This window comes from Chaetodon trifascialis, chromosome 23 (assembly GCF_039877785.1).
Source record: "Chaetodon trifascialis isolate fChaTrf1 chromosome 23, fChaTrf1.hap1, whole genome shotgun sequence".
NCBI classification, from domain to species: Eukaryota; Metazoa; Chordata; class Actinopteri; order Chaetodontiformes; family Chaetodontidae; genus Chaetodon; species Chaetodon trifascialis.
Window position 1 is genome coordinate 1,003,043 of NC_092078.1, and position 24,260 is coordinate 1,027,302.

At 47.1% G+C, this 24,260-nt stretch overlaps 1 protein-coding gene across 1 annotated transcript; it reads left to right on the forward strand.

The window, feature by feature from the left end:
• Nucleotides 1–3,649: 3,649 nt before the first annotated feature.
• On the forward strand, nucleotides 3,650–23,983 carry lratb.1 (lecithin retinol acyltransferase b, tandem duplicate 1). The gene is made up of 20 exons (XM_070993011.1): nucleotides 3,650–3,996; nucleotides 4,559–4,659; nucleotides 5,347–5,416; nucleotides 5,490–5,620; nucleotides 5,789–5,877; nucleotides 5,987–6,086; nucleotides 6,303–6,346; nucleotides 6,616–6,693; nucleotides 7,421–7,617; nucleotides 9,269–9,333; nucleotides 9,464–9,570; nucleotides 9,708–9,810; nucleotides 9,969–10,068; nucleotides 10,878–10,917; nucleotides 11,026–11,077; nucleotides 11,196–11,304; nucleotides 13,414–13,497; nucleotides 13,830–13,947; nucleotides 16,933–17,023; nucleotides 17,789–23,983. Exons 1-20 carry the CDS (start codon nucleotides 3,744–3,746, stop codon nucleotides 17,861–17,863), a joined length of 2,007 nt encoding a protein of 668 aa, XP_070849112.1. The 5' UTR covers nucleotides 3,650–3,743; the 3' UTR covers nucleotides 17,864–23,983.
• The last annotated feature ends 277 nt before the right edge of the window (nucleotides 23,984–24,260 follow it).

Genomic DNA, 24,260 nt, shown 5'->3' on the forward strand with positions numbered 1-24,260 from the left:
ACCTGAGGACATTGTCCCCGTGATGATCTAGAAAGTACAAAAATGGTCTGAAAATACCTCTCTCAAAATAATCCTAATGGGGCAATTTCATGCACAGGTGTGGCCAGAGAGAGGAACAATGCAAAGCAGGAGTCACAGGTTGGAGCCAGTGGTCATGCAAATGAGTGAATACGTCATGTGTCAGTGATTCAGTGCGTGAGCTGCCCATGACCCCGCCAAGTTCACAGAGACAACACAGACGTCGCACAGTGTTATTTCTCATCACTGATTATCCAGTCCAACGAAGTAACAGCTCAGACCTTCAGGCACCGGAACAAATCTGGACAAAGTCACAGCTGATAGCTGATAATAACATTTAGTTGGACACAAATGGACACATGACACAGCAGATGTGGCTAAAGTTAGTTTACTCGGTTCAGCTTTACAGCAGCTCAAACTAACAAATATGATAATCAGCATGCTGGAATAAAGAATAATCAGATCGGGAGGTCACAGGGAGGCTGGGTTCATGTTGTCACATGGAAAATTTCATCTGCAGCACAGCAGGAACGGGCACATCACCCAATAGGAAATAAATGAAAACCATCTATTTCAGAAGTGTACGTGTAATAGCAGTAAGTGACATAAACAGTAAAACAACGAATAACAAGTTCGAAGAGTTGAACAAAGAAAACAATGAATATAGAAAGTTACACCGACTTCTTCTCAACTGCACTTAATGACATAATGATGAATAATAATGAATATTATTTATACAGCAACATTCAAAGTGGTGCTGTGAAGTCACTTAGATGAGAAACGATAAACTCCAACATGTAATCAGCTGACTGGGACACTGTGTAAAACATAAAACAGAGAAAATATTTCATGTCTGAGCTCATCAGCTTCATTGATTTCTGTAAATATCTCTTATTGTGAATCTGATGCAGCAGCACGTTTCACAGACTGGGAAAGAAGTGGTACGCTCCAAAAACACCTCAATGTGAGATTTTGAATTAGATTTCTTGCATCTTCAAAAGAAGCTGGAAGGTTCTGTTTCGCTTCGGTTCGATGGTCACTCGAGCCCTCATCCTGACTGAGCGCCGCGCCCACAGCAGACCACTTTTCCCGTCTTGTGTAGAAACAGCAGAGGCAGAACCAGACTGCTGGGCACGCTCAGAAAGAGTCCACAGTCCAACAGCACACAAAAGTCTTCTAGAGAAACTGAATGCAAATAGGACAAACCAGAACCCACCAGAAGCCCAACAAACCTCACCAGCAGCACTCCTAGTATAGCACATATGATGTGGAAAGCTCTTTGCTTTGATTGGTCAACTCGCTCCTTTGTCCCGCCCGCCTCCCCTGGCCCTGAATGAGTCAGAACATGGAGAACAGAAATGCAGCAGAAAACTATAACAGTTATTGAGACGCCCAACATGCAGAGCAATGGGACGACGGGGAAATCAGGCAAGAACAATTTTGTCACCCCAATCCACCCGAAACACAGCAGCCAAGCACACACGGCGCTGCCGTTTCTGACCCTGACCGCGCCCCTTTCTCTCAGGCTCATGTAGGGGATGGGGTGGACGACCGCCAGGTAGCGCTCGACGCAGGTCAGGCAGTGAAACAGGGTCTGTCCGGGGAAAATAACGGAGAATACAAACATCCCCATCATCAACAACATCTCATGCTCAGTGAAAATGGCAAAACAATAGATGAGCGATCCAAAAACACCCAAAATCTCCACAGCGATGATGTGGTAGGTGAAGACGTCGGAGTGGCTTGATGTCGGCCTTGCAGACGCAGAACTCTGATTCCTCCATCGCTGGAAACCCACGTAGAGGATGAGGATGTAGAGAGGGAGGAGGAAGAGGACGTTGGTGAAGGTGTACGTGACATAGATGACGACGCTGGGCGTGGACTTCAGGCATTCCTCGTAGAGAGAGGTGGAGGAGTGGAGGGGAGGAGGCACAAGGGTGATGTTGAGGGAGGATGAGGCGTTGACGGACATGGCCTGTGGAGGAGAGTGACAGGAGAAAGAGAGGGTGCCCACAAACGGAGCAGAACAGGCAGCTTTAATAGCTGTTTGAGGGCGCTGATGATGCTGATGACCTGTTCATGAGCAGGTGACCTTCATCACGTGATGTACGAGGACTTAAGAGAGTTTAGAGAATCTGACCTGAAACTTTGGTACGAACAAACCTCAGACAGAAACGAATGAGACGTCAGAGACGAGTACGAGCATTTCAAGATGTTACAGGCTGCTGCTGCAAACACCACAGCGTCGGAGGTCAAAGGACATTTTCCAACTTACTTGACATTAAATTGTATTGTCTTAGTACTTCATATAGACAGATACCCTGAGCTGAGGTATCAGTGTTGGTACTGCAGTATTTTCATGACTATTAAACAGGTCGTGACTTCACACTGAACAGTCGTACTTTGAACATTACTCTGTAACTCTAACAAACAGGAAAACTGACGTCTTAAATGCTGAGACCAGAGTTCTTTTCAGCAAAGGTCAGCCGTCAGCATCCAGTCCTGTCCATGACCACGTGATCTGAAAATCTATCCTATTTCTGAAGAAATATGACTGAATGAGAAGTTCTGTGGGATAAACAGTTAACACAGAGTCAGCTGGCTCATCATCGTCCAACCTGAATCAGACTGTTTAATAAATTGAAATCATCGTCACAGATAATCAAGTGTTCACTGTTTGGAATAAAGAGAAATGGATTTGAACACATTTAAAGAGACAAACCTTGTTAGTTGTGTTTTCTTTTTCCAAACTGTTGACGTTGTGTCCCTCTCCCACTTCAGACTCCCACACACTGCTGTACCTGTCACAACACGTACGGTCGAGGTAGGTGTGTCTGGAATATGTGAGGTTTGTATTTTACAAAACCACCAGTCAGCACCTGGCTGGATGTGAGCTCTGCCCAAATCTGGGACTTGTTAGCTGGAAAACGAAATCAGACCACAGCATGAATCTTTATTCTCGTCCAAGTTCAATAAAAACTGATAACAGCACCACAGAAACTGAATATTTTCATGTTTTCTCTAATGTAAATAGCTTGCTAGGCTCCATATGACAGAAATAAAGACTCCTGTGGACGAGCTGCTGGAACGGTAATACTGCCCAAGAACTGCCTGGTAAAGCGGACTGTGCATACACCTCTTTTGAGCGTTGGTGATGTTTGACGGTGGACTGTGAGGGCCGCCGTCACACCTTCAGCTTATTTGTGCAGGTGTTGCAGCACGGTAGGACAGTCTCCATGAAGGTCTCCTGCAGTCAAAGGGGGGTTTGAACAGGCTCTCTGAAGGTTTTCCTCCAGACCTCAGCTGGACCTCCACTGTTCCTGTGAACTGCCATTCCTTGATTACATTACAGTCTGAGGAAACAGCCTCATGGAAACACTTTACTGTCTTCTTATGGCCTCCCTCCTTTGTGAGCGTCAGCCATTTTAATGTCGGAGTACACACACAGTATTTATTTATGAAATCTACTTCATCTGGACTTTTTCCACATTATACTTCAATACTTTTTCAAGCTCTATTTTTAATTCCAGAGCAGCGTGTTTAGTATTTGTACTTCGCCTCCAAACGCCACTGAGAGAGGCCGGAAACCCGGATGGAGGGGACCGTTCCGTGACGTGTTTCCGGTCGGACTGTTTTTACGGATGGACCCGTGTACTTTGAACTTGTCAGGGTTGGTCCGTCCGTCTCTTCTCTTCTCTGCTTAATTGTCTTTTAATTTAATAACGATGTCTAATTTGCCATATTTGCTCCGCCACGCGCCGTCAGCCCTCAGGCGGTTGTCGCGCGGCAGACGCGCAGACAAGTGCGTCAGTTTGTGTTTTAACGTCAGGTTTTCGCAGCTTAGCTCGTCTGCTAACTTTTCGTCGGGTATCACCCATGAAAACACACCCGGCTCCAGAGGTTATACGAGTTCCACCAGGACGACCCCGGTCCGGATCGGCTGTGCCTCCGGGTTCTGGGGGGACACGGCCGCCTCAGGTACCGCACCAGCAGCTGGTCAAGCTAACCGAGTAGCATTACCTTCAGCATGCTAAAAATACACCTTTCAACAGGTGTTCACAGCTCCTCCAATGAGCGCTGCAGCTGCTCACACTGGAAATAATTAAAAACATATTTCAGACATGATAACAGCCTTTTCCTGCTCCTTCCTTTAACCTCTCAGGGGAGGAAGAAGTACTCACAACTAGTTAAACCACTGTAAAAGTACAATTGAAAGTACTTGAAGTAGACGTGTCAAAATATAAGAAGTACCCAAGTAAAAGTATTGTACTCATTTAGCAGAATGGCTCATGTGGCTTCACCTGTGCAGGTACAGAAGGGCTTTGTTGATGATCTGTGAGGCTTTTGGTGAGTTTGACAGCAAATATGGACATCAGTGTCACAGGAGAAGATCGATAAAATGTTTGAAAGTCAGACATGTCAGTCAAAGGGAGGTCAGGTCTGTTCCTGGTCTGCACGTTGTCCCCTGATGACTGTATGAATGACGTGTGTGTGTGTGCGCGCGTGCGTGTGTGTGTGTGTGTGTGTGTGTGTGTTTCAGTGCCTCAGCTGATCTACAGCGGGAAGCTGGACTTCCTGGTCTTTGACTACCTCAGTGAGATCACCATGTCCCTGCTGACCGCTGCCAAAGCCAAGATGCCTGTGAGTCCCACGTCTTTACGTCCTCACAAGCTGCTTTGCTGCATCTGACGTACTGCACATCGACCATCTGAAAGAGCTTGTTCAGTGCCAGCGTGAGCTCTGCACTGCCCCCGAAGGCAAAACGCTGTAACTACACATTCAGTCAAACTGAGTTACAACCTCTGACGTCTGTTTGATCAAATCATCCCACAGAAATCTGGAGTTTGTGTGAAAGTGGTCTGCGCAAGCTATTAAGACTAAATGAAGAGGGCTATATGAAGTGAAAGTTACCCTGTGAGGTAGCTGCAGCTAGCCTGAGCTAAAGCTAAAGCTGAAGCTAAAGCTAAGGTTAGTTACTGAGTTTGTCCTCATTGTCTTCTGTCCATGAAATGAACTAATATTTCTTTTATTCATGTCCACATTATTAAATAACGCAGCAGCAGAATCAACTCATGATGGAGAAGGAAACAGAAAACAGCTGCTAACGAGAGCTAGCTTAGCATAAAGGTAGCTAGCTTAGCAGATCTCAGAAGCTGCAGTCTTGTTCATTGACTTAGTGATAGAGTACGTGTCGGTGGATTATGCAGTATTCTGTGGAGGTTGAACCAAAGGCAGAGTGCAGTACTTGCAGTACTGTGGGTACTGTGTACTGCTGCAGTACCTCTGTGGTGACTCACGGTGGTACTTCGTGTCCCTGTCCTCCTGCAGAATCTGGGTTACGCTCCAGACTTCGTCCAGCTCGCTCTCGCTCCGTTCATTAACGACATCCACAGGAAAGGTGAGTCTCCCTCCTGCTGCCTGACACATCGCAGTGATGTCATCAAGGTGAAGCACACCTGTCCTCCTCGCAGGTATCCGTGTTGTCAGTAACGCAGGAGGCGTGAACCCTCTGGCGTGTGCCGAGGCCATACAGGAAGTCATCAGGAAGGCTGGCCTGAACCTCAAGGTTGCCGTGGTGACCGGTGATGACCTCATGCCCCATGTAAGGTTGCCATAGCAACAGCATTACATCGTCATTATTGTCTTTTAGGAGACACAATGAAGATTATTCATTTAATGTCTTTTGATTTCCTCTCCTCTCACCTCCTCTCCTGTCTCCCCCCTCCTCTCTTCGCCCCCCCCCGTCTCCTCTCCTCTCCTCTCCTCTCAGAGATCCAGCCTGTCGGAGGTAAAGATGGTGGACGGCGGCAGCAGACAGCAGTTGCCTCAGACACTCCACAGTATGAATGCTTACCTCGGGTACGAGCGCTCTTTAAATCAGCTTCGATGGTTAAATCAGATCCAGCTCGAGGTTCACGATGAAGGCGAGTGATCCGACTCGCCCCTCCCTGTCTGTCTCTGTGTTCAGGGCTCGTCCTATCAGCCGCTGTCTGGATCTCGGAGCGGACATCGTGGTGACCGGACGCTGCGTGGACAGTGCCGTGGCTCTGGGGCCGCTCATGCACACCGTACGTTTGATGCCGGCAACACATTAAAAGATAAAGTTGATGCAGGTTTCGTCCCTTGCTGGTCTGCGCCGTCAGCACGCCGTCAGCACGCCGTCAGCACGCCGTCAGCACGCCGTCAGCACGCCGTTAGCACGCCGTCAGCACGCGTCAGCGTTTGCGTGTTCACGAGCAGACTGCGTTCAGGAATGTAACGTCTGCCATTTTTATCCATTTCAGTTCGGATGGGAGAGGACAGACTATGACCTGCTGGCAGCTGGGAGGTGCACACACACACGCACACGTGCACACACACAACACACACACACACACACACACACACACACACACACACTTTGTCTCAATTATGCACCATGTGAGTGAAACAATAGACTTAAAGGCTTTGAAAGAGATTTCAAGCAATGTTTTCTTCTTCTTCTGTTGCTTTTTCTGCTTCTTCTTCTTCCTTTTGAACCTTCCTTTTGTTTATGTGTGTGTGTGTGTGTGTGTGTGTGTGTGTGTGTGTGTGTGTGTGTGTGTGTGTGTGTGTCAGTCTCGCAGGTCACCTGATCGAGTGTGGAGCTCAGAGCACCGGTGGAGTCTTCACCGACTGGCACAAAGTCCCTGACTGGTACGACTGTTGATGAAGCTCTTGTGCTGCAGAGGATGAAGATGTTTCACCTGCAGGCCGTTCGATATTCTCACTTCAGTTTTCTTGTAGAACAGCACAGAAATCTCTTGTAGACAGTAGAAATGGTGCACGTTGCCTCCAACTGAGAGCAGAAGCTCCTTAAATCTTCATTCTGTCTGACGGCCAGCAGGGGGCGACATCACCGCTGAAAGAAGTGTGATCGTATGCGAGCTGATGAGAAAATGACCCTCCTGAACGGCTTCTAAATCTCTAGTTTCAGGTTTTCTTCAACGTTGCGATGCTCATTTCATGAATTCTGCTTTTATTCAGAGTGAAACAGGTGATGAAGCTCGTGACGCTTTAGGGCGTCAGATCCAATCAGGATAGATGTGTAAGCACAAACCAGTGAGTGAGGTCACCCGGATGATGTGACGATCCTGTAGCTCCGTGTGCTGACCGCCGTTTTTAGTTATTTCAACCTCCTGAGAAATCGCGTCCTGTCCCTCATTTTGAGGCGGGCGGTCCCAAATGCACCAGACCGTAGTCCGCTGAGAAAAAGGGTCGTGGTCCATGTTTTTAGGCCGTGCCAGACTTTGATTGACAGCTGTCAGCATAAATGAACCAAACCGAACAGACGCCACAGTTTGACTGAGCCGAACAGACGGAGGTCGTCCAGCTTGGTCGGTAAACAGCATTTTCAGACCTGATGTGTCCGTGTGGGTCTCAGGGAGAACATGGGTTTCCCGGTGGTCGAATGTTCCGGCGACGGCTCCTTCGTTCTCTCCAAACCGCCCAAAACCGGCGGCCTCGTCTCCTTCGGCACCGTGGCGGAGCAGCTGGTGTACGAGATCGGCGACCCGCGGCGATACCTGCTGCCTGACGTCACCTGTGACTTCAGCCAGGTGGTCATCAAGGAAGTACCAGGTACAGCACACACACACACACACACACACACACACACACACACACACACACACACACACACACACACACACACACACACACACTCAGTCAGTCAGTCAGTAATGAGGACGTGACCAGCGGCTGAACTGTGGCCTGTTATCATAACCCTGAAACAGTCCTCTGGAAACCTTAAACAAACGCGTCTGCAGCTTGGCTTCGACCCCGGACTGAACCCCTCACCCTCCCCTGAACCTCCAATAAACTCTTAATCAGTTATTAGTGTTTTATTCTCCTTTTTTAAACTAAACATGAACCCGGATCGACCCAGATCGAACCCGTCTAGAGCCCTGCTGCAGCGTCTGACCCTCGCATGAACTCCGAAACGTCCCCTGACGCCTCGCTGAACTCTTCCTCGCTGTGAGCATTTTTCTCTGTTTGCTAATTAATTCAGGTTTTTTTTAGTTTGTGTGCTTCAGTTGGTCGAGGGAGGTCTCAACACTCCAGAGATTTGGCATTGCGCTCGCAGTCAGGATTTACCCTCCTGCTGTTCTGTTAGAATAAATAATTGTCCAAGTGATATATGTTATGTTTACATCTGAAATTATGTGGAGAAAACGCTGCGTGTTTCACAACTCCTGACAGAAGGAGTGATGCTTCTTTAACCCCAACGAGTTCGTCCTGCAGGCCGCTAGAAAATATAATATCTGCTCAGCAGGAACAGCTGAGAGACGTTAAACCAGTTCTGTTCAACCTCAAAGGCGACCTCCGATGTCCAATCTGGACAAACATACCAGAGAAATAGACACTGCTAACAGAAGCTGCTAACAGGAGCAGCTAACAGCTAATTCAGCAGACTTTTGATCGTAAAATTTGACAAAATATAAACAAAAACATGCTAAAATTGGGGTTCAAGTTGGAGCCCACAGCTAACTCTCTTCTCTGTTTGACTCAGCATCATTATACTTCCTGCTGACACTCCCAAGAGCATCATGGGAGGTGTAGTTCCATAAGCAGGAAATAAATTATGAGTTACAGAATCTATTCAAATGAACTAAAACATTATTTTTTTTTAGAATTCTGGACTGATGCCACTCGTCTGTAATATTTGTAATGTGCTGAAAACCTGAAAAACACACAAAAAACTTGATCTTAAATTCATTAAACAGTCCAAGAGCAAACTCCCATGCATGCAGGAGGCATTCCTGAGCGGCAGCCAATCAGGAAGTCCGCAGTGTGGGAGTCCTGGACCAGTTCTGGACCAGAATGTCCCGTTCAGAGTGAACTTTCAGCTGCTGCTGGTGACAGAAATGTAAATATTTTGGTGTACCCGAGGCTCGGCTGAACTCCCGGCCTTGTTCGTGCTCTCTCATTAGCGGTTGATTTTCTAACGTGTCGGCGGCGGGAACGTGAACTGAAGATGAACCGGCGGCGAGTTCAAAAAGTGCCCCGCTTTCTGAAAACGAGAACGAATATCACTTTGTGGTGCCGAGCGTCAGGAGCGTTGGTGAAGATGGCGTGTCAGCTGATCGCGTCCCGTCAGGTTCAGTCAAGGCGATGAAACGATGAAAGCTGTCCGCTGGATTGATGATGAATGAATAATCAATCATCAGAAGTATTGAAGAAGATGTTTACTGGCTAATGTACTGAACTGTGTGTGCGTGTGTGTGTTCAGGTGTGGAGGGAGGCGCTGTCAGAGTGACGGGGGCTAAAGGCTTCGCTCCGCCTCATGACTACAAGGTGAACCTCACCGTGAGCTGTGGACAGTCGATGTTTAGTCCGTCTGAAGTCCAAACTGAGACGAAATTCAGGACGCTGCTGGAACCTGAACTCACGTCCTGCTGTCTGTCCGCCTCCCTCGTCCCTCCAGGTGTGTGCGACCTACATGGACGGCTTCAGGGCGACAGCGGTGTGTCCGGTCGGAGGACCGAGAGCGGCGGAGAAGGCCCGACGGACGGCGGACAGCATCGTGAAACGGTGCGTCCCAGAGGAAGGACGTCCTGCGTGTGGATGTTTCCTCTGAGCCGTCTGGATGTTTAAGGGTAACTGTGTGTGTGTGTGTGTGTGTGTGTGTGTGTGTGTGCGCGTGTGTGTGTGTGCGTGTGCGCATACAGGACAAAGCGAATGTTCAAGCAGGTTGGATTTGAAGATTTTAGCTCCATCAACGTCCAGGTGCTCGGAGCCGAGGACACGTACGGTGCCAACGCCCACAGCAAGGTAACACACGCACACACACACACACACACGCACACACACACACACGCACACACACACGCACACACACACACACACACACACACACACACACACACACACACACACACATGCACATGGTGAGTCTTCAGCGTGACGTTGCGCTCGCTGTCTGTCTGCAGGACTCCAGGGAGGCAGTGATCTGGATGGCCGTCCACCACAGACAGAAGAAAGCTCTGGAGCTCTTCTCCAGAGAAATCGCCCCTGCAGGGACCGGCATGGGTACGACAAACACTGCGAACCGCCCGCCAGCGCGCCTTCACAGAGCTCCCCGCAGAGTTAGCATTTAGCATCAGAGCTAGCGTCCTGCAGACGGCAGGAGGAGGAGCAGCCGCACAGGTAGAGGACAGGTAGAGGTAGAAGTACTCTGATGCCAACAGTGTAAAAATACTCTACAAGTAAAAAGTCAGAGCATCAGTACGTACTTGAAGTACCAAAAGTAAAAGTACTCGTTACTGGCCCCGTTCAGAATCATTTCTGTTTTATGGTTGGATTATAATTAATGATGCAAAGTGTGCAAACAGGCTGTAGCGCAGTATAAGAACATAGAAAAGTGGAGAAAAATGTGTAGTACTGCACAGGATATTTGCATGGGTGGAGACATGTTGGACATCAGTGGTGCAAACAGCATGGACATGGTGCTTTGTGAAACAAAGTTCAGATCAGACGTCTCATTCTGGACCGAAGGAGAAGTCTGAGATGTGACGCTTCACGTTGTGGTCTTCAGGATCCAGCCATGACCTGGATCTTGTCGCTCTGGCACAAACAGAGCTGCACTCGTCTCCTCCTCCACGTCTCACACAGTCCAGAGCGAGCGTTCATCATGCAGATAAGGAGGGTCGCGACCTTCTGAGCCACATTTGGGTTTTTGTTTATGGTGACAAGTTCAGATCTGAAAGGCACTGAGCGTGAACTCTGCGTGACTCCTGCGCACAGCTGAGCTCGGAGCAGCTGCCGCACCTGCAGAGATGCTTGTAGCTTCTGTGTTTGAAAGGAAAGCTGAAACTTCTCACGTCTCTGCTTCTCCACAGCTCCTGGACTGACCGGCATCGTGGGCGGACGACCCAGAGTGTGAGTTCACGATCAGCGTGGGCCGGTGGAAACATCTGGAGGACAGCTGTGTTTCACTTTCTTCACAACAGTCCCATGTCCTCATGTGTCCCCTTCCTTTGTCCCCAGGTCTCCTGTCCTGAGGCCGTTCTTCTTCCTCTGCCCCAAACCCGAGCTGAAGGTGAGCTTGAGTCGCTTCTAATCGATTCTACAAAGAAGGAACTCGGATGTCTCGATGAAAAGCCTTGTTTTGTTATCGATGTCAAACGATTCCCAGTTCATTGTTGACGTTGTTGCAGGTGGACGTCCATGTCGGTGGAGAGCTGGTGGAGTCTTTCACAGAGGAGGGACCAAACACACCTGAGCAGGAAACCCCTCCCACCTCAGATGAGGACGTACCTGACGCAGGTAAACAAGCACTCAGCAGTGTCAGTCCAACCCTGTGGCTGCATTAGTTTCATCAGCTAACTGCCAATGGAGCCACTGTTACCTGCAGTCCAGGGGGTTACAGGGGTCCTTGAGGAGGCTTTGGGAGTCCGCGAGGGGTTTCCAGGGATCTTTGCTAGGGTTCAGGGGTCCTCAAGGGTGCTTTAATGGTCCTTGAGGGGACATTCGCGGTGCTTTCAGGGTTTCAGGGCCTCTGAAGGGGCTCAGGTAGTCTGTGGGAAGGCCCCAGGTGACCCTGACCAGACTCATCTGGCCTTTAAGTTGTTACAGAGCTGCTTGAGGGACTCAGGTGGTCCTGGAGGGCGTCTTAGAGGCCTGTGAAGAGGTTTCTGGAGTCTTATCGCTCCAAAGTGCTGGCCTTCACATGAGAAGGTCAAAGGTCTCTTTGTTCCTGTGAACGACTCTAAAAGCTCAGAACAGGAAACAGAATGAATAATGTGTGACAAACAGACGACAGACACTTCTCTGCAGCAGTCACTGGTGTCGGCCTCCAGGGGGCGACATCTGTCCACGTCCCATTTAGCTCCACACAACAAGCAGCACAGAGAACAAATCCACTACGTCAACACGGAGTTTATCAAAAGATGAAAAAACCTACAGAGGAAGCTCATTAAGACCCGAAACACGAAGGAGTGTGTGTGTGTGTGTGTGTGTGTGTGTGTGTGTGTGTGTGTGTGTGTGTGTGTGTGTGTGTGTGTGTGTGTGTGTGTGTGTGTGTGTGTGTGTGTGTGTGTGTGTGTGTGTGTGAAGGACAAGCTGTGCCACTTCTTGTCCTTTCACTCGCTGCGTTCCCATGGTCCTGCACGACACTCACACACCAATCTGACAACACACAAACACTTTGTGAGTTCTTGTGCGCTCACACACACACACACACACACACGCACACACAAACACACTTTCAATGCTGTTGAGACTCTCGACACATTAATGACGTGCTGACGCTGCAGATGAAGCACATTTATTCCCACCATCGAACGAACAGGAGCTGAATTGAACCCCACAAACAAGCAGAAATGAAAGTAACTGAGTACTGAAGTGGTGCATCTGTGTACTTGTACTTTACTTGAATATTCTCATTTTGTCTTGTTTTATACTTGTACTCCACTGCATTTCAGAGGGACGTCTTGTACTTTTGATCCCTTTAGTTACTTTGCAGAGTCACTCAGAATCTGATCAGCAGATTAATGATGATGGAAGATCAAACTATTGATCCCGGGGGAACTTCAGAAGCTGTACACAGAGAAAGTAATCCAGCGACATAATCTAAAGTACTGTGATGGGGTCTTTCTGTTTAAGGAGTACCTTCACTTTCGGTACTTCAAGTATGTTTTGTTTTCTTCATCGCAGGCTGAAAACAGGAAACCCCTCTTTAATCACAACAACCAAAGCAAGAGTGAAAACATTTAGTTTAATGTTTTTTAATCACCTGGTTTTACTTAAAAAGGAAAATCAGCCACAGACCGACTTCATCAGTACAGGAGAGAGCACAGCCAGGCATTACTAATGGATCCCCGACAGGCAGAGATGATGGGTGTGCAGTCTGTTTACAACATCCAACATGACGCTGTTACGTTTATATTCTGCTTAGCTAGCAGGCTAAGCTAGCACGGTAAAGCTTTAATGTCCCTGAGAGGCAAGCAATGAATGAACTGTGCACAGGTAAACAGGTTGATTGTTAGCAGGTGAGAGTGTCACGATGAGGCGTCCTCGGCTTGTGAACAATGGCGTCCTCTGCGGTTTTCACTTCCTGCCCTCCATCTGGATTTAATATCACGTGACTGCAAACAAACTGTTCTTTAACGTCAAACAATTACCAGCGTAAGTGCCGGCAGAGAGAAGTCACGGCACGCTGCCCGAACACACAGTGAAACCCCTCGTCGTGCAATCGAACCGTAAGAAAAAACACGTCAATCACATCAACAGCAAAAACGCTTCCAGGCCGGAACGAGAGCAGAGGCCACTTTGAGGAGACATCCGCCTGATTCTGTTTGCTTCTGTGTTTTATCGCCGTTAGCCGAGCCACACGAACATGTCTGAAGGCAGTGTTGTTTTCTGCTCTCTGTCCAGAGCTGCCCAGCGGACGCCACAGCTACAGACTGGAGGAGCTGGCCTACACGAGGAGCGGAGACAAAGGAGACTCCGCCAACATCGGTGAGAGACGCACCAGAGCTGGGTGGACGAAGGAGCGAGGCCACGTCCTCGCCGAGCGCAGGAGGCTAGCAGCATTAGCATGTGTCACGCTAAAATCAGCATGTTTCAAGCATGAGCTCCACAGAGAGTTAGCTGAGAACATCGATATCGCTCCCATGCTACCGCCGCTTAACTTAGCTTAGCTTAGCATAGCATAAGACTGTGGAAAGGAGCGCCTTTAAAGCTTGCTAATGAACATGTCAAAGCTCGTTTTCCTCGACCGGGAACTTCCTGGAGTCTCTGCTCCAACACGACTGAACGTAAAAAGACTTTCTCTCCGTCTTCCTCTTCAGGAGTGATCGCTCGTCATCCTCTCTTCTTCCCCTACCTGAAAAAACACCTGACGCCTTCTGTGGTGGAGGAATACTTCTCCCACCTCATCCAGCGAGAGCAGAGCAACGCTGTGACACGGTGAGCCGAGGAATACTGTGTGTGTGTGTGTGTGTGTGTGTGTGTGTGTGTGTGTGTGTGTGTGTGTGAGAAAGATCAGATGTAGTTGTGTGTGTGCACATTGCTCTTAAAGCGGGGCAGGCACAACTCTCTCACACACACACACACACACACACACACACACACACACACACACACACACACACACACACATTGGCGTGCTCGGTGTAATCACTGTCAGACGTCCTTCAGCAACAAGACACAACAGAAGAAAAACAAGATGCACAAATTGAGGGTGAGCAGATATTAGTCACATCTCACACACACACACACACACACACACACACACACACAGCTAGCATGATACTCAAACCACAGGATTCTCCTCCTCGTTTGTTTTCTTCTTCTCTTGCTTATTTATCTGTCGAGCGCCAGCACGACTCCTGGCTTCATTCCGCTGACGGTCCGTCTCGGCTCAAACGTTCGCTTTGACTCGATTAGATTTTGGTGGTCAGAGGTCAAAGGTCACAGCGGCCTCAGAAAACACACGTTTGGCGTTGACTCAAGAATTCAAATGATAAAATCGTTCACATCTCGTGAGCTGTTGGGTTGAACGCGAAGCGTCCTCGTTTTACAGTCTGCAGCGTCTCTGCAGCGGCGTCCGTGTTTGACACGTCGTCGTCCGGCAGAAGCTGATTGGATGAGCTGATCTTCAGGTGATGGTGAAGTTTCTACCTGGACATCATTCACTGCTGCTTTCATCCACAGTTTGATGTCCTGTTGTCATTATTTTAGTCTTAAGGTTGAAACACACGGATCAGTCCAGGACGCCTTCAGCCTCCTGACTGCACGACGCTCCGCAGATGTTTGTCATAACGAGTCCACCAGCTTAACTGGAGGGAATCTGAAGAGCTATTTAAAACATCTAAACCATGTTAGTGTCTCCATGTTCAAACCCCACCAAGACCACACTGACAGAGATTTAACGGAGTGCTGTGGTTCCAACCATCATACTGAAGAAAACCACGACAGGCTGAAAGAAGCCAGGAACACAACATCCTCTGAAACCAGGACTCAACGCCACAAACACGGACGGCCCAAACCCTCCGCCGAGGTCATCGCCGTGCGATGACACAGCAGCGCAGACACAATAGAAGCAGCGTTTGGTTTTCTCATCCGGAGGCTCTGGATGCTTGCTCAGTCTCCAAACAAAAGAGTTGATCCTTTTAAACTTCCTGCAAGGTCACGAACACGTTCAGGCAGCTGTCAGAAGAATGAGACAGCATCTCAAACACTTCAGATCAACACGACGGAAAACTGTGTGTTATTACGGTTCGTACTGAACAGTTTTTACCACCAAAACACGCTAAGAGATTGTTTTATGCTAACTCAGACTACCTGTTTGAATCACGCCCGTCTGTTTTGCTCGTCGCGTCGACAGTTCCAATAAAGTTTAATTCAAAGAATCTTTACTTAAAAAGAAGAGAAAAGCAGCGTTATTTTGCGCATTTCTACTTTGAATGAAAAACAGGAAGAAAGAAGAGGAAGAGTCTATCGCCATGCTAAGGCTCTGCTGTACTTTTAGCTAAATGCTAATGCTAATTGACAATGCTAGCATACAGTTAATGAGCAGGTATAATGTTTACCATGTCACCATCTTTGTTTAGCATGTTAGCATGCTGTCATGTGCTAATTAGTGCTAAATGGAAAGACCAATAGTTTAATCAGATTTACTGCTCCTTGGTGTGCGTGTGGATTATAGAGGCTAATGTTAGCAAATGTTAGCAAACGTTAGGTATTTGTGCAACAGGTGCTGCGCTTTCGGCCAATCACAGATGAACGTTTTATTATATTAGAGTGAAACAAGTAGTAAATGCAGCATAAGTCAACAAGAATGAACGGAGCTTCAGTCGGCTGATAGCCTGTCGTTACCACCTGTGGCCACAGGGGCCACTGTTGAGCAAAAGTTCAGCTTTAAGATGCTTAAGCTGCACAGACAAGACGAGTCGCTCCGCGGTGGACCAGCCGAGGGCACAGGTGATCATCTGCAGGTGTGATGCAAGACTTTGGGAAATGTTTGAGCACGTGCGCAGCTGGCAGACATATTTGAGCGATGACTTGAGTGCGCGGCGTGTTAGCGATTAGCGTAATGAAGAGGTGGAGGCTGTAAAGCTCGCTGACCTGCGTCTCCTCTCACACCCCAAAACGCCTTCCTGCCGCCACAGACGCTTCATTAGTGCACCTCCAGCGCTCATTAAAACTGCAGGAGGCCCTGACACACACACACACTCACACACACACACACACACACACACACACACACACACACACACACACACACACACACACACACACACACACACACACACACACACACATTTAACTGCTTACAGACACACAAGGTCTCAAAGTCTTTGCATACGATCACGTTTGACCCTTCCCCCAAATGTGCACATGCACAAACACACACTTGCACACACACACACGCACACACACTCGTGTTTCCATCACCTCACACACCTAAGCCTAACTTAAACCAAGTCCTCAGCCTAAAAATGACCACATGGAGCTTTGAGTTTTGTCCCAGAGACAAAGGCGAGCGTCCAAAATGTGAAAACAGATTTATGTCCCCACAGCATGAGTAAGACGCGTCCACACACACACATACGTACTTACTGTGTGGTTAACCGTGACACACGCCAACACACACTTCCTGTGAATCTCACACACACCAAGAATGCATTGAGTCAGATCAAAAGCTGAACACACACACACACACACACACACACACACACACACAAACTCATTAACATGTGAGTGTGTGCAATAAACCGCCATACGAACACATGGTGCCAGGCTGTGTGTGTGTGTGTGTTTCTCACAGCAAACCGCATTTATTTGGCTGTGTGTTTGAAAAGTGTGAAGGTTTGTGTTACTGTGGTTATGAGTGTGTGTTTTTTCGTGTGTGTGTGTGTGTGTGTGTGTGTGTGTGTGTGTGGTTTGTAGATACACTCTGCCGGGGATCCACGGTCTCAACTTTGTCCTGCAGAGGTCACTGGGAGGGGGAGGGGTGGCGTCTCTACGCAGCGACCCCCAGGTACACACACACACACACACACACAGATTTTCTATTCTTTCTTCACCCTTTGCAGGACGTCTTTCTCGTCTTCCTGCCGTCCGTCTCTCGTCCCCTCGTCTCTGTCTGCTCGCTCCTGCTCTGTCGTCCAATATAAACCTGCAGGCAGAACATAATGCGTGTAGACGTGTACAAATACACACATGTACTGCACATAACCACCCACGTCATGTCATATTTATATTTATATTTATCTTCACCCTGCTTCTCTGTACTTCATGGCTTTGTCGTCCTTGTTTTTCACAGTTTCGCTTTAAATTCCTCGCATGTCTTCACACACTGGGCCATCAAAGTTCTGGTTCTGTTTCAGGGTTAAGACCGTGTGTGTGTTTGCGTGTGTCCTGATGAAGCACAACACATCACGTGCTGCTGAACGGCCTGAAAGCCTCCTCTCTCTTCGTCATGGTCCTTTGTCCTCTTAAACACTCTCCTTTCTGCCTTCTTCTTTGCAGCCTTGTTGCCTTTCACCCTCCTCCTCTTCCTCCTCCTCCTCCTCCTCCTCCCTGTCCCTCGTTCAGACGATCCCGTAAAGTTTTTTTTACCACCTCACAGGAATCCACAGCGCATCCAAGAAACACACACACACTGCTCAGCACGCTCACAATGTGCCAACACACACACCTCACACTCAGCTCAAACAGCTCAAACACACACACCTGTAAACTCAGACGCGTGGAGGCGGAGGCACTCGCGTTCACGGCTTCATGCTCTGCTGTCTGTTCTCAGGGTAAAGCCTTCGGTCAGATGCTGCTGGACCTGAAGCTGAGAGGACTGCCTGACCTCAAATCACTGGTGGACTGAGAGAGACAGAGTGAGTGCGAGACACTGAGGACAGAAGACGTTAATGTGGGAAACGGAGGCGTGAAAGCTTTTAACAACAAGAAACGAAAGTGACGAAAACTGAGACCTGAACAGAAACCGAAGGAGTCTTTGTGGGTCGTGGAGCAGACCACTTCATTCACACTGCCCACAGACACCGGCCTCTATGATCTGTACGACCTGAGATTTAGCTCAGATTTCATCCAACCAAAAGAAAGCATCTGTCAATAAAAGACCGCCTTTGAAGTGTTTTAATGAGCTTCACCAGGAGGCTCCGCAACAGCTTCAGCCCTCGTGTGCCTCAGCTGTGTGAGGTCACCGCGTCCTCAAGGCCACACAACACTACGACATTTATGATCTGGCAGCTCGGATGGTCTGCTGTCTGCTGTGTAAAGGGCTCAGTGTTACAGGATTCAATCAGCTCAGGCGCTCACGAATCTCCTCTCAAACCTTCTGATGATTAACTTTAATTATGTGATGGCTAAAGTCAAACTTCTGGCTGCAGTCCGGTTATTGCACCTCAGAGGAATCTCCCAGTTAAACACTTGTACGTCATGGTGGTGGAGGAATGCTGGGGAACTTAATCACATCAAAAAGCTCTTAAAGCTGCACAGAGTATTAGTGTCACACAGAACGTCTTTTAAGGATAATCGTGGTTTATTACGTCTCAGATATTTTTTGTACTTACAGTGACGAACTCACCACATTCATATCTGAGATCTGTCGTCTGCTGACAGTCAAGAATCCAAATTACTTGGAAGGTGCACCATAAAATAATTGCTAAAGTGTCTGTCGTAAGCATCCTTGACAGTTTACGCACAGACTGCCTGCACTACCTTTGACTTGCTGGACTTGCCGTAGTTGTCGCTCACTGTTTTCCTGCGCAGTGATGGGGTAGTGGGATAAGATCTCATATATTAATTTGGTGAGTACAGTGTTGTAATTACTGATCTGAATGATGGACACAACTCAGGAAATTAGTTGTAATAAACCAGAGTTACCCTTGAATTGCCAACTCAGTCAAGACAGTCCTTGTCTTCCATAATAACTCATCTGAGGATGATGTCAGTCAGCGACATGAACGCATGATTAGTAGATAAGTGCGGTTCCTCTAAGTCCTAAAGCAAGGGTAAAATTATATATCAAAAACATGTAAATACAGACAAAAAGCTGGCAGCTCAGTGCATTCAGGTGCAACAACGAGGGACCAGCATTGATGGGGCGTGGAGGGGCGCTGTGGGGGTGGCCATCCTGGTGGAGTTCCTTGATGTGCTCTGCAAACACTGCGTTGTTGGTGAATCTTCAGCATGAACCGATGACGTCGCTGGCTGTCTTCACTCTTCCGCTCAGATGGCGTTGTTCGGTTGCTTTCCAAGAAGTGGGGCTAAAGGTCAAAGCTTTCAGTGGTGCACCTGTAGAAGGTAGTCAGGCGAGGACAGCATCACCGCCAGGCCTTTTAAACCATCGCTGAGAGGTAGATGGTTGAGGTCAGGTCATCCACCAGGTGTACTCCCAAGAACTTGATGTTCCCGACCTCTCCACAGCAGGGCGTCATCGATGGTCTGCCGTGTATGACTGCGATAGAGCACGTTGATGAAACCTGTGAGGGTCTCTGTGTTTTCCTGCAAGTCAGTGACGTTGTCTTTAAAGAAGTCTTGTTGTGTGTTTCCTGTGATGTGACCATTGTTGGGCTCAAGGGAAGTTGTTCTGCAACTGTTGCTCAGACCCTTGACTTTGACCTCTTGAGAACAGATTTCTGTATTTAATCTTATTCTGTGCTTGATATCCTCAATGTGAAACAAAGCGTTCTCTCAAATGGATGAGCCCGAACACAGAAAGGAACCACATGAGACAGTCTGCCTCGAACAATAACTAAACACAAGTCCTCCGAACAGATGTACTACAAAGAGTTTTACACACAGTGAAACCATGATAAGTGTCAGCAATTTAAATCCTTCCAGACGTGAATCGAAAGCAGAGTTGCACGATCATAAATCAGACCAATAAAAGTGGAATCACACGGGAAAAAATAAAAATCTGTTAGCCTGTGTTTGGGATTTTGGGTTGACACTGACAATGGCTTTTTTTAACCCCAGCTGGGAGGGGCTGGCTCGCAGTTAATAAGATTATCCTTCACCAGTTTGTACGCTGCAGTGTCTCCGGGTCTGAAAGCAGCAGTCCAGGTTCTCAGCAGCGATGCACTCATTGGTACACGTGATGTAACCTGTGACATTCTTGATGTTTGTGTGAACTTGGTTTAGGGAATTATTGCTTGTTATGAAATTCAGGTGCAGGTAGATTTTTGAGACACAGCAGGTTGAAATGCATGGCAATGACAGAAGCATCAGCACAAGCCGTCTGTTGCTTGCTGATGGTGGTACATAGACTGCAGCAGCGCCACCAGTTCTTACGGCAAGTGAAAGGGTCAGTACCTCACCGTCATGAACTGTATGTGCGGTGAACAGTGCCATGGTGTAGAGACCACCTCTCCATTTGGGCACCATGATTTGTTGACGTAAATGACCAGGCCACATATCAGTAGGCTACTCTGTCTGCTGTGTGGCGTGTTTGCCCGTCCACGTGGATCGCAGTGTTGGTCAAGTTTTCCTGTAGCCACCAGATGTCCAACAGAAACTGACGGTTATAGACATTCTTCTCTTGCACTCCACATGACAGGCTGGACAAAGACACTGCATTGTTGAAACTAGGAGAGGCCACAAATGTGGGACGCACCACCATCTTGATCCTGGGAGATGTTAATAAAGCAGGACGAACTTGATGACATTACTGTAGCTTCTGTGTGTTCCTGTGGCAGAATGGCAGTGGAAGACGGAGAGCGTTTTCCTCCTGAAAGCTCAGACCAGTTATGGCTCAAGAGAACATTTTTGGGGGGGTAAATGCGCATGTTGCTGTCACAATCTGGAGTCGAGCACCACACCAGCTTCAGGGGAGCTGCTCCCTGACCTCTGGAGCCGCCGTGGTTTGGGTTTCCCTCGGAGGGTAAACAAACTACTACGAGATGCTGCAGTCAGACATCGGAGACACATGCTTGCAGGCCTCAGGTCGCCTGTTTTGGGCTCACCTCGACACGACCCAGCCTCGATGTTCACTGCCCCACAGGAATGTGTGTCTCCTTCCACCAAACCAGCTCTCTGGCTTCCAGTCAGTTCCTCCGTAATTGCAAACAGACTGAAGCTGCAGTCAGAGTCGCTCCACAGCTTCTGTCATGGCTGAAAACTCATCTCACCCTCCTCTGAATCATATCCCTCTTTCCCAAATCTTGCTCTTCATGCTGCAGCAGATCGTTGTCACCGGTAAAGAAGAAAAAACACCATCTGACTCTTTTCCTCTGTGGATTCTCAACTCTTTCCTGGTGCTTCTCTCTCACGTGACCATTCTTGGGCTCCAGGGAAGTTGCTCCTCCACTGTTGCCCTTGACTTTGACCTGTTTGGGACTTTGGGAATCTGGAAATTCTGTATTTTATCTTATTCTTTGCAGTCGGATCCACTAAATGTCTAAAATGTGAAACAAAAAAGTATTTTCCCAAGACGGATGAGCCCAAACACAGAGAGGAACCACATCAGACAGTCTGCCTTGAACAATAACTAAACACTGGTCTGTGTTGATGTACAGAGTTTTACACACAATAAAGCCATAATAAGTGACAGCAATACAGATCATTCATGAACTGAAAGCAGAGTTGGATGAATATAAATCAGACCAATAAAAAAGGAGTCACTCCATAAAAATTTGCCAGCGTGACTTTTAAGGACAATAATGAAGTGGTCCGATTTGCAGAGCGAGGTGTTGAAATAAGAACAATAAATTCCTGCTGGTTTCCTGCTTTTTAGCCCTGATTCCACAAAAGTCTGGACGCTGTGTAAAACCTAAATAAAACCAGAATCAGTCATTTCCAGTCGAACTGTGTTTTCTAACAACAGTTTGATGAAGTGTCTCCGAGTCCATGCAGTAATCTCCTTAATCCAATGGAGTGTTCACAAAGCGGTGAACCTCCCTCTATCCTCTGTGAATGACTGAGCCTTTCCAGGATGCCCCTTTCATACCCAATCATGATCGTCTCACCTGTTACCAATGAGCCTGTTTACCTGTGGAACGATCCAAACAGGTGTTTTTGGCGCGTTCCACATCTTTCCCAGTCTGTGAAACGTGTTGCTGCATCAGATTCACAATAAGCAGATATTTACAGAAATCAATGAAGCTGACATGAACTATATTGACTTTGTGCTGTTTTCAGGTCAGTTTATGTCAATAAGTATGAGCAAGTCTGGTTTAATGATGTTTTGCACAGTGTCATAACATTTTTGGAATTGGGGTTTTTATAATAAACCCGAAAATTGAAAAAGAGACAAGCTGCAATGTCACCGCTGAACATGGGAATGTGGAGAAGGACTCATATCTCAATAGTGAAAATGAGGTTTGAGACAAAAACTCGGGATTCACATCTGTCCTGCATGTTGCTGCTTCCACAAACTCCGACTTTACTCATTTGGAGGAACACTTCATCATTGTGGAATGCTTTCCAACTAATTCTTCATTCAACCCCAAAAATTGACTGATGTTTACCAAAAGCACTTCATGTAGCCCCGGCTGTGTAGAAAAGGATTTCCAAGCAGTTGCTGCTCATTTGTTCAGCATGTTTTTGTAATTTTGGATGCTCTCTTTTGTCTAGGCCAAACATCAGACTTTCCTTCAGGAAATATTTGGGTCTCAACACTCAGAATCAGCGGGGATCATTGTGGAGCCTCGCCAGCGTTTAATGTCTGTTTCCTGATGTTTTCTTTGAAGTAGCAAAAGAGGTGCCACTCTATCCAATATTCAAACGGAAATGATATGCATTCATGCAAGACATGGTCGAATAGACTGATGGTTTTGTTATGAGATAGCTTTGAGTCCAGATTATTAGACTTATATCAAATGTTTTGTCGTGGTGTGAGTATGACTTTTTGTCCAGTTTTTGCAATGATGGAGGTTCTTAAACACCAGTTTCCTCTAAAATGACAACTAATGCTTTCTTTATTTAATACTTCTTTATTTCATATGTGGTATCGTTATTCAGCAAAAACGTGTCTTTATGCAAATAGAAAAACAAAAACAGCAACATGAAGAGCTAAACATGTGCAGGGTTAACCTGAGCTGTGAATGTAAATATGTGCAAAAATACATGGAACAAAATGTTTCTCACCTGGCAAAAAGCAAAGGTCCAAGCATTGAGCCTTGTGGAACACCAGAGGTCAAACAAACAACAAAAACAACAGATGTAAGCAGTCTGGGGTCTTTGGCGAATGTCCGTCCAGATATCATAATCCATTGGGATATTTCCTTCCAGAGGCAATTGTGTTACTAGTTGGACGTAAAAGCAAAGGTCCAAGCATTGAGCCTTGTGGAACACCAGAGAAGTTGTTGTTATTTGAACAGTTTTAAATCATAAAACCTCTGAAGTCTTTGAGTTCAAACTGCAGTATCGGTCCATGGAAGAACTTTGTTTTGCTTTGTCATTTGTCAAGACCACGAATCTGTGCCAAATTTCATGACCTATCACGGAACGTAGAAGAAAGACCCATGACGCAGGTCGTCTTCTGTTGCGTGCCTAGCTCATGGACACCTTATTAGAGATTCAGCTTGTTTCTGGGATTCAAACCACTCACACTTTTCATTTCCATTTCTTTTTTGTGACTGAACCAAACCGTCAATGTGAAAACTGCATTTCAGTCAGTCAAAAAACGACATTTTCTCACTGATTCTCATTATCTGATGGCGTCGCCTTGACATGGAACCACACAAGCTTTTTCTATTGTTGGCTTGATTTTATTGAAGGAGGCTTCGGTTTTAACACTTTCTTGATGGTTAAACTCACAGGATCAGAAATCTGGTTTAATTACAGATCTTTGATGACTCAAAACATAATACATAAGCAGCTCCCACATAAAACAAACCGACCCACTCACTTCTGCCTTCTTGTTGAGTTTTATTTCTCTAAATTCTAGAAGTTGATTGTTCTTACTAAATGCATTTAAACAATGAGTTGATTTCTGTATGATCTTGTAGACACTAAACTGAAGAGATTAAACATATTTTTATGAGCAGAACTTGTTTTAAATTCATGTTATTGATTGATTTTGTGTGTGTGTGTGTGTGTGTGTGTGTGTGTGTGTGTGCTGGTCTGATGTGGGGAGGAAATCAAAGTTGCCAAAAATATAAACAAGATTCAGGGTAAAGTTGCTTCTTGGTGAGTTGGTTGTACAATATCTCAGCGTCCTGTGAATCAGAGAGTTGTGATGAGGGTAAACAAACAACGAGCAGCTGGAAAATGACTCAAAGTGTAAATAAGCACAAAAAAACAAATATTAAGTAAAGGTC